Source organism: Alnus glutinosa, chromosome 3 (genome assembly GCF_958979055.1).
Source record: "Alnus glutinosa chromosome 3, dhAlnGlut1.1, whole genome shotgun sequence".
NCBI lineage: Eukaryota > Viridiplantae > Streptophyta > Magnoliopsida > Fagales > Betulaceae > Alnus > Alnus glutinosa.
In genome coordinates this window covers 34,442,300-34,453,264 of record NC_084888.1, presented here as the reverse complement: position 1 = coordinate 34,453,264, position 10,965 = coordinate 34,442,300, and the positions used below count along the sequence as shown (strand labels likewise).

At 33.8% G+C, this 10,965-nt stretch overlaps 1 protein-coding gene across 1 annotated transcript; it reads left to right on the top strand.

Annotated features, from left to right (window-relative positions):
* Positions 1 to 5,335: 5,335 nt before the first annotated feature.
* Positions 5,336 to 7,622, top strand: LOC133864851 (small ribosomal subunit protein uS8z/uS8w). Its single transcript, XM_062301281.1, has 4 exons — positions 5,336 to 5,467; positions 6,408 to 6,548; positions 6,639 to 6,799; positions 7,297 to 7,622. Exons 2-4 carry the CDS (start codon positions 6,416 to 6,418, stop codon positions 7,393 to 7,395), a joined length of 393 nt encoding a protein of 130 aa, XP_062157265.1. The 5' UTR covers positions 5,336 to 5,467; positions 6,408 to 6,415; the 3' UTR covers positions 7,396 to 7,622.
* The last annotated feature ends 3,343 nt before the right edge of the window (positions 7,623 to 10,965 follow it).

Here is a 10,965-nt window from a genome sequence, read left to right as displayed (position 1 = left end):
GATATACTTAGAGGTGGGTTCAGCTTGTTTCAACTATTCCTACCGTTGGATTTTCTGTTAAATTTCAATGGAATGGAGGAGTACGGATTTTTCAATTTTTTTAAATAATTGTAATTTAAGAATAATTTTATAATTTTATAAAGTTTAAAGGGGTATAAGGATAATTTTATCATTTGACCGTCTGACTTCACTCCAGACCTGGCCTTAACAGGAGGGGTGAGATCGCAAATAACTGAAAGGTCGATACAATAAATTGGGAGTTTTAAAACATTGGGGAAGATTGCAAAAGTGATAAAGTTTTTTTGAATGAAAGATCTAAGTATTTCATTAATCAGAGATCACGAGTATAAAGCTCTTACATCACAAAGCATAAAGCTCTGCAGAATCATAGTCACATGGTATGAGGTTACATAGTCATAGATACAAACAAAATTCTTATAATAAAGTATTATCTATAATTTTCATTTTCCGCTAATCCATGTACAAAAATAGTTAAATAGCATATCTGCTCCGAGCAAACTAAATCTAAGACAAGGGTAGCCAAATATCATAGAAAAATTTATTTAAATCGGTCCTGGGAGATAGCCCCTTACACCTAACTAACCTTCATCCTATAGATCGCTTATGAGGAGATCTAAAGAGAAGAAAACTTTTATTTAAAGCAAAAACACAACCAGCAAACAGCAGCAGCGGCCAAAGAAGAGATGAACGGCAAAACACAGAGGTAGATGGACGAATGTATAGCATAAATGCCAAAATTAATGATCTGGTCAAATAACACCTACAAACAAAAGAAAAAACTAGAATGGGAAGGGGGTAGGAGCGGGGAGTAGAAAGGAAAAGAGAGGGAGGAGGGAGCAGATCTGCTTCATTCTCCTCTCAGATCTGTTTTTTTGATAGGTGAAGTCTACAAAAGTGATAGAGTTAAGAGGAATTAAGTGAAGTTTTTCCTTAATTTTTTTCACCCATATTATGCTATATGTAGACTCCCACGTAAGTTTGTAAGATGTTGTAGTATAATCTGTAGTACTACCCCAAGAGTTTTTCCAGACATTAATTAATATTATTTTCAATATGATATATATATAGATAATTGAGTATAAAATTATAAGGTTAAGGATTAATTTTTTTAAAACTTCTTCATATATTTGTGTTGCGTTTAAAAGTCTAAATGTTTCCCAATAAAAGCATTTCCTAGCAAATATCACCTCCCTTTAGCAAAAGATCTTGTGTGTCGCCTTTAGAAACTTAGGCTTTGGCCTAATAAAAACCTTATGGTAATATTGCCATAGTTATACACATCGTTCGCCACAAGAATCTTTAAAAAGTTCATGTTCTGAATTGAACAAAAAATAAAAAGAAAAAAAATTGCATGTTCTTTTAAAGTTTTATGGTGTGTGTAGTGGCCGATATTTATTTATACGGAGAACTTCACTTATAATTCATGATATCGATTTTTCATCATTTTTGTAAAAATGTATCAGTCCAAACTTTAGAAAGTGTCAATTTAGGTATCGATCTTTCAATTTTAATCATCCGTTATAATTTTTCATTAAATCCTGTTAAAATTTTTAAAATATCCCTCATTTTTTTTTTAGGAAAAAAAAAAAATTTGCTACGATTTAGGTATTGGTTAGAATTTAACAGAATTTACAAAAATACCCATGATTGAATCTTTAAAAAAATTTATAATTCTTTTAAAAAATAAAAAAATAAACAGGATATTTTGAAAATTTTAATTGAATTGAACGGAAAATTTTAATGACAGTTTGAAATTGAAAAAAATTAAAAGATAAATACCCTAAATTGACACTTTTTAAAGCTTGTGTACCCTTTTACAAAAGTGAATATGAAAGATCAAGAATTATAAGTAAAATTTTCCCTTATTTATATGTCCTTACATTTTCCTTTTTTACCTTCCCAATTTGATTTATTGCACTTCCTTAACCAAAATAAAAATTTATTGTACAATAAAATTTTTAGATCAATGTAGGTACAAACTTTTTCTCCAAATGGGATTGTAAGAATTTCTTTCGGTCCAATTTATTAAACTAATATGTATCTAAAATGCATATAATATTTCTCACATTCATTTTAAAAATATATGTGAGAATCACATTTATTTTGGACACATGTCAATATATATATAATAGACTGAATTGAAGAAAATTTTTCCAATTCAATTTGAATGAAAGCATTCTTCTTTTTAAACCTTGATTGTTGAGTATCCTTTTCCTCATATTATCTGTTATCAATTGTAACCAATACAAGTGACTAAACTACAGTATTTTTTCTCGATAAAAATCAATCTGGTATTAATTAATATATAGTTGAAGTGAATTAATTGAGTGATTTGTGATTATTTGAGTAACCGAGTAAGGCAATTTGTTGCTGGCAGGCCACCTACTATACTTATAACTTGAATTAGTGTATGCTCTTTATATTTGCACTTAATTAGTTTGGTGGAACAGTTGGTGAGTGATTAATAATAATACCCTATTGAAGCAAAATAATAATAATAATATTTGATTGCTTTCATTATCTTGATTAATTCATGTGTAAAGTCCAATAAGATACTTTAATTGGCCAGGGAATTAAGCAATTAATTCAGCTTTAATTCAACATGGTAATCGAAGATGGTTAATTAGATGATTCTCTGGTGAGTCCATTAATGAAGTCATTCATTTAGCCGGTGATGCACATTAATTGTACACACCTTTTTCTTGGGATTAGGATCTCCTCAAATTTTTTGTCCGAATTTGATAGAATTCGGGCAGGTAGTTGTGAGTAAGCATTTATGGGATCCACCTGACCAGATTAATAGTCGGGTAACCCAACTTTTATTTGGTCAGGTGGATCCCATAAATGCTCACTCACAACTACCTGCCCGAATTCTATCAAATTCGGGCAAAGAATTTGAGGGGATTTTAATTCTTTTTCTCGAGGATATGTTATAATTGATTAAAAACAAAATATACAAAGCCTAAGCTCCGTTTGTTAATTCTTTTTTGGAGGGTATTTTTTTTTTATTATTTGAAAAAAAATAATTTGATACGAAATAAAGGTAAAAAATACTCCCTTAAAAAAAAAAATTAAAAATTTTACCTCTATTTTTTTTTTTTTTTTTTTTTAATTTTGCCCCCGTAATTTTTTATTTTATTTTTTTAATTTTGTCCCCCCAAATCTTAAATGATGGCTTTGCCCCTGGCCACCCCGGCTGAAATAAAACAGAGACTAATAAAATTTGAATTTATGTGAACCCCAAATTAAAGCTTAAGTCAATCTAATATGGGAATTTTTGGAGTTGGATACCAAGTACGTACACGTGTTCATCGGGTGAATCTAATTTTGTTGTGATAGATTTAAGGTAGTGAGAATGTTTGGGATACTACTAAGACTCCTTTTATATATAATTTGACATGAGAGCCTGCATAACATTGTCATATTTACTTCAATCGATTAAATTTAATTGTTTAATGACTAATGTGGCTAGTCTCATGTAGATTTACAAAATAATGTGGTTGTCCACATGATGTTGCCACATCAACCGCAATCAAATTTAATTGTTTGGTGACTAACATGGTAAGTATCACATAAATTGTCCCGCTAGTTTGTAATTAAAAGATTTATAATTAAAGTTGTAGTACTCTTAATAATACTTTTTAAGTGGCCTATACTCCTCCCCCCTCCAAAAAAAAAAAAACCAATATTAGATATTAATTACTTAACTAGCTTGGTCCATTTTAAAGTGATTGACCACGTTAAACTCAAAAGTCAAGAACCAAGTTTTCTCTTTGTCTTGATTCTGTTCTTTGCAGGAGTAAACAGGCCTAATTAATATTAATGCCCATGTAACTATCAATCTACGACCTAAACGCGGTTGAAATTTGTTCTTATCTCAAAATCTCTATTACATCTTATGTTATAATTCTTTGTTAATCACTCCTTAATTAGTCTATTACAATAATTAATTCCAAAGTCAGCTTGTGTTGTCACCAATGCACGATATGTATCCCATGTGGAATCCGTGCGGCAAGAAAGATAAAACCTTTCTTGTCTGCTAGCTGATTGGCCGGGGACCTAATAACCTTAAGTTTCTGTTTGTTTTGACGAGAAAATCCAAATCAAAAGCAGATGGTGAAGATAGAACTTGAAATATCATACTGTATGGTTGACCAGATTGAACTCTTCCATGCAAATATATTACTCTCTCTCTCTCTCTCTCTCTCTCTCTCTCTCTCTCTCTCTCTCTCTATACATATATATATATATATATATATATATATATAATATTGAAGTTGATATATAATCAAACCTTAATCGGCTCTCTCACCCTCATAGTACGTAACACTAATCATCTGCAGGCCAATTTTATATTTACACCAAGTACAATCGAGTTGACAATAATATTAACTTTGACAAACAATTAAACATATTCCGACAACTATTTTACGTGGGTTTAAAATTAAGGAAAATGTATAGGGTTAGGGGCGGAAATAGAATATCAGCAAAGTGGAGTAAAACTGAAATAAAGACTTTCTAGGAGGTCAAAATAAAAATGTAAAGTGTTTATATATACATTCCATAAAAACCTATAATTTTGAGGGAGTTTTTAAAATTTTTTGAGGGGGATTATGCCCCAAATTAAGCAAGGTTGTAGTTATACATACTACTATTTTTTTATTTTTTTTTTATTTTTTTTTATTACAATTCATTTACAAATTCATATGACAGTTTATATTTTATATATAAAAAATAAAGTAACGCTACTTTTTATATTAAATTTTCGCATTGGTTGATGTGACAAATTGTAAGTGGTTAAAAACCCGCATTTTAAGCTGGTGTAAAAATCTAATATGACGAGTATTATGCATTATTCTTATGAAAATGAGTGTCATGTGACCTACCACATGAGAGTTCACATTTTAGTGGCCGACGTGGCAAATAGCATATGAACTATCATATCATTTTTGGAAAATATAATTAGTATAATGTAAATTACGTAACCGTCTTTATTTTAGTTGCTGACATGGATTACCACGTCAACCTTACGGAATGCTTCATGTTCAAGTGTTGAACAATGTTATCTGAAAAAAAAAAAAAAAAAAAAAAGTGTTGGGCCACGTTCGCGCAGGGTTTGCAAAGGTTCTAAGCCCACCATGAGCGCTGTGGTGTTTTAGCCTATTGACGGGAATATAGAATTGGGCTCGTGGGAAATTTAAGCTGACCCATTTAGCTCCGGTCCGAACATATTTTCTTATCACTATCAGGTTCTTTATGGGCCAACATCGGAGGCCCAATCTGTCAGAGCCCCAGTTCGAGGGCAACTTAGTAAATTCACGTCTTTGGCAACCAAATATAGGCACGAGGGTTTCCACGCTATCATTCTCTCAAAGCCTCCAAGAAACCCTAATAAGCTCTTCGGTCTTGGAGGCGCCTCTGCTCGGCTCTCTCTGCTTCCTACACGGTACTTACGAACCGAACAAAAACGGATCCTCAAGTGTTTGAACTTCGATGCGCTCTGTGGTTTCTGTTTGAGTTTTTTTTATTTGATCTGTTCGGTCTGTAATTCTTTTACATATGTGTGATCCATGGTGTTGTTTCATTTTTGACGTTCATGCTTGTTTCTTGTTTCTGTTTTTTTTTTTTTGTTTTTGTTTTAGTTACTAGTATGTGCTTTTGGTGGGAAATCTAAAAGAAAACTATATCTTTTCAATATAAAAATGGTTTGCTGATCAGTGGATTAGAGTACAGCTGATTTTGTGAGCTGGGCTGAGTCACTGAGTGGATGACCGCATGATTTTGCGTTTGCTACATTATGTAAAATCATGACGAATTTGTGGCTATTCATTTGATGAACCACCAGAATGGGTTGTAGATGATTGGTTTTTTGATGGGAACGCCTTCTTTGAAACTGTGGTTTTATGCCCATTCTAGGTCGTTATATGTATGGGTGTAGATGTTCAATGTAATGCTTGCAATGGTTTTTTGCTGGTTTGCTGTTGAATGTTAAACGGATTGTTTGCTTCTTGGTCTATTTCTTTCTTCTTGTAGTAGCTGGATTTGTGGGTTGGTGTAGTGAATCCATGGATTTTAACAAGTTAGAATAAGGTTGCACTATACCTAAGATTTGGGATAACCACCCATGTTAAGTGATTGGGTTTTCTACAACCCATTTCCCAAGTGATTGGTTTGGGAAAGGTTTATTGGTTAATGGGTAACGTGACTGAGCTTTTGAATGACATGAGAGATGACCATTGTCAAGTGAATTGTTTGTATGATTGACTAACAAATATTCAACAGGGCAATTTCAAACTTTTTTTTTTTTTAATTGTCGCTTCAAGCATAGTTGGTCTGCTTGCTAAAGCTTTGTTATTGTCATTGACATATAATATTCAAATATGTAGCGGAAACAATGGTGCGAGTGAGTGTTTTGAATGATGCTCTTAAGAGCATGTACAATGCTGAGAAGAGGGGGAAGCGCCAGGTCATGATCAGGCCATCCTCGAAAGTGATCATCAAATTTCTTCTGGTTATGCAGAAGCATGGTACAGTAGAGATGGAGAAAACTTTAAATTTTTGTGTTACTTGTACAGTCTAAAAGTTTTACATTTTGCCTCTTTGATGTTGCTCTATAGGTTACATTGGGGAGTTTGAGTATGTTGACGACCACAGGTCTGGCAAAATTGTTGTCGAACTGAATGGAAGGATAAACAAGTGTGGGGTTATTAGTCCTCGTTTTGATGTTGGTGTCAAAGAGGTTGAAGGCTGGACTGCAAGGTTGCTCCCCTCAAGACAGGTTAGCATCAGAACCTTTTTGTAAATGTGTTTGGAGAAGATAGTTTTATCATGACTGTGAACCTACAAGTAGTATGGGTCTTGATAGTTCTTTCTTAGTAGTTAATTAGGCTTGTTTGGGTTTGCGATTTTTCAACCGAGAGAATATGTTTTTTGAAATTATATTTGGATGGTTTAGAAAACCCGAGACAAAATTAGAAAAAGTTGGATAAAATTTGATTAAAATTTGAATTCTAAAAAACAGGTTACGAAAATTGTCTAGATTAGGGTATTATAAGCTTTCATAGAAAAGGTTAATATATCATTAAATTTCTACTGTTTGCACCTATTGGAAGAATTAAATGTCTTTGGTTTGCCCTGTTGAAATAATAGTTTATGTTTTAGGTTACTTAGCCATTTAAAAGGGTACTATGATGTGAATTACATTGTTAATTTATTCTTTCAGTATTATACAGGCTTTTTTTCCTCCTGACCTAAACATATTTCTGGAAACTGCAGTTTGGTTATATTGTGTTGACGACTTCTGCTGGTATCATGGATCATGAAGAGGCTAGGAGAAAGAATGTTGGTGGTAAAGTGCTTGGTTTCTTTTACTAGGCTGAGTTTGTGTCCGGAAATGGTCATAATTTTTCTGATTGTGAGGAGTTTTTTTGGTGTATTTTGAACTTTTTTTAATATAGGATAGTTCTATGTTTCTGTGGATTGAGTGCTTTTTCTCTTTTTGTGGGTAGTGGTTTCTCTACCCACAGTAATGGAAGACTGTAATGTTAAGATTTGTGTTCACCTTATCTAAAAAGCAGTACTATCGTTTACCTTTTTGGTTCTGTATGTTTTCATAACCATTCTGGTTATAGAATTCATTTGTTTGGCTTTAATCATTGAAGTATCTGCATGGCCAATAGGCAATAACTCTTGAATCAGTCAATGTTACTGGTGCCGTGGGATATGCCCCATATTGTTGAGGCTTTCCTTTGACCATGCTATGTATAATGCTTAAGCGAGGTAAAAGAGATGTCTTTTTTCCCCTTTCCCCTCGTTGTGTCTGCAAGGCGTCCACCATTTTGCCAAGACATCAAACAATAGTGGATGCACTTTCTACATCCTGATGGAATATGGAAGGTTAGGTTTTTATAGTAACAGTTTATATATTAAAGCCGTCAGGTTATGAATTTGGTGCTGTGGATCGAGGGTGGGTCTTGGTGCCTCGCAAACAAATTGTCCATTTTTGTTGGCACCCTTATCGTAAGCACAAGGGAATATGACTAGAAATTGCTTCATCTCTAGTACGTAAATGTGGATCGAGTATTTGGTTGAACCAAGATGGTTAGAATTGATTTCATCTCACGTGAGATGCCATGTATTCCCAACCGTTGAACCAAGTGTTTCTCAAAACTTTTCAATCCTGTCTATTAATATCATGTGTTTAAAATGGATGTAATTTTTACATGTATTTTTATTCTTCTTTTTAAAAATATGTAAAAATTACTTGCATTTTAGATACATGTTAATTTGATAAATTGGGTTGGGTTAAAGGGAATTACCCTAGCCCATTTTGGAAGATGTTTTTGTCGTCAACGCTTTTGAAAATATGCTTCTGGGTTTGAGTGGAGTGAAGCCATCTTTCTTTTCGGCTGGTAGGCTGTACGTATCTTGATCTGAGCTTGTAGGGAAGTGACCAATTTGCGTTTTGTGGTTATCCAAGGGTAGAGTCTGGGGATTGGGATTTCTAGCAATTTAATTAGAAAAAAAAAAGAAAAGGGTAGAGAGCATTCGGATTGGGATTTTTAGCAATTTAAGCAGCAATGGTAAGAGAGTTTGAGTCTATAATAGGAGACTTATTTATTTGTCTTGTGAAATTTCCTCCGATGTCTTACGGAATTTTGGGCTGTTCAACCAAATACTCAAACGAGTTTTATAAGGACTCTCTCACAATTATTGTTAAAATTGAATATGATGGTCATCAATTGACTTGTTTTCTACTGCTTTTACATTTTGCCCTTGACGTGGCATGGTCAATCTATTTTTAAATAAATCTTAATTAGAAAGGAAAAAAAAAATTATTAATGGCTATGTTATATATTATACAAATAATATACGACCATTGAGAATCAAGCCATACGAAAACATTTGGATTCAGTCGATTGGCCATATTTGATGTAATTAGCAAGAGAGAGACTGCTGCCTTTTGATCTTCCAGATAAAAGAACAAACAGGAATGGATAAAGCAAAAAGCTATGTTCTTGCCATAATTGATTCATTTGCGAAACAGGGATTTGCAGAGTAAAATAAAAGAGGTAAAAGATGTGGAAGATGAACATATAAACACTCAAATCCTAATAGTTGAAGATAAGCACAGAAATTGTAATACAAGAAACATGAAAAATAGTATTCAAGGCCATCAAGGCCATCATATTTTAAGAGATGGAGTTACATTGCCAAAGATTGTAGTTGCCCTTAAAAGGTGCAAGGGTCCCATCAGCACCTAAGTTGGAGGATGAGTCTCTTCATTGTCGTCCTCATAGTCATGGCTGCCGCTACTGCAAGCCTCCGAGGCCATAGAATTCCGATGGGAATCACAGTTGATGCCAAAGAGGATGTCACAATGAAGACAAGGCTATCAAGTCGTGGAAAGTTGAGAAACCTGGCGCTGTTAGTGGCCTTTTTGTAGGTGAGGAAGAGGATCTTCTCGGCATATACTTCTAAGCACAATCACAATGGGATCTTCTCGTAGCCATTGGGGAATATGCGTGGTCCGTTACTCTTTTCACCTTTTGGGCCTTGGCGTTTCGAATTTAGGTACAGTCAACCGTGTGGAACCGTATATATAATGGCGGACAAAATTATAAATATATATATATATATATATATATATATATATATATATATATATATATATAAGGCTTATCTCTTTTGCCAAATAGAATTTTAATTAATTATTTTTTTTTTATTATTAATAATTTAATATAATATCAAAACAGAAGTCTTTTAAGTTTAAATCTTATTTTCCTAATTTACTTATCATTTTCATTAAATATTTTAAGTCACAATATTTACAAATTTACTTATCATTTTCATTAAATATTTTAAGTCACAATATTTACAGTACCTAAATACATTGTGATTTGCAAATTATTTTTAAGGCTCCAGTGTTTTCCAACTCCATAACTATATTGTTTTTGGGAAAATTCAGAATAAATCTTGGTATAGGAGACAAAACGGGAGAAGGAAGGGGTATGACACTTGAGAGAGCCTTCCATCCAATCGAAACCATAGCTAGGCTGAAATAACAACAACATCCCAAAGGAGGTTGAGGAAACTTGAAACGCTGGTGGAAGCGGTGGAAGGACGCGTGTGCGGTTGTGCCTATCGGCGGAAAGTAGATCTAGATTTCTAGAAATCCAACCTCAAACCCTTGACAAATCTGGCTACCAATACGGTGGAGGAGGCGAAATGCTTGGCGGAAAAGAAGACCGACGCAGTGATTGAGCCGTGATGCTAAGTTGAAGTTTTTGGGCTAAATAAGTAGCACAAGACGACATATAGAGCCTCGTGAGAGATAGAAAAAGCTAGAGAAAGATAGAAAGATAGAAACCTTTAGCCAGACAACAACAAAAAGGAAAAGCTTCGTAAAGAAAAGAGGAAGAAGTAGAGGAGGGAAGTGTTACGGTCCGGAAAAGACGAAAGTTTTTGTAAAATAACCGTTGAGGGCTGATGAACGTTGGGGAAGGAAGCGTTTCAGAAGGATGGCAGTTTCAAGGAGGAGGAAGATAAGCTGAGGTGTCAAGGGATCAGTGAATGAGCGATTAGGGATTCAAGATAGTGGGTTGCAGCTGGCTTTACTGTCCAGATACATTGAACCTGTTGGGAAGTGGGTTATGTCACGTGGTCTGTTAAAACACGTGGGTCTTGGATTGTTGAACGCGTGGGTTACGGCCTGGATAACAGAATGGGTTATCAGCTGGCAGTTGGGCTTAGCTTGTTATATATATATATATATATATATAGGAAAAGAAAAAGGCCTTATTAGAAAAGAGATGCTGAATTCTTATATTTTCTTACTCCTTAGAAATGGTTGGAGGTTGTCAATCCTCGAAATTGACTCTGTATTAGTTTTTCCAGTTCAATGATATATTCCATCCATCTCCATTTCTCTTCTAAATTCCCATA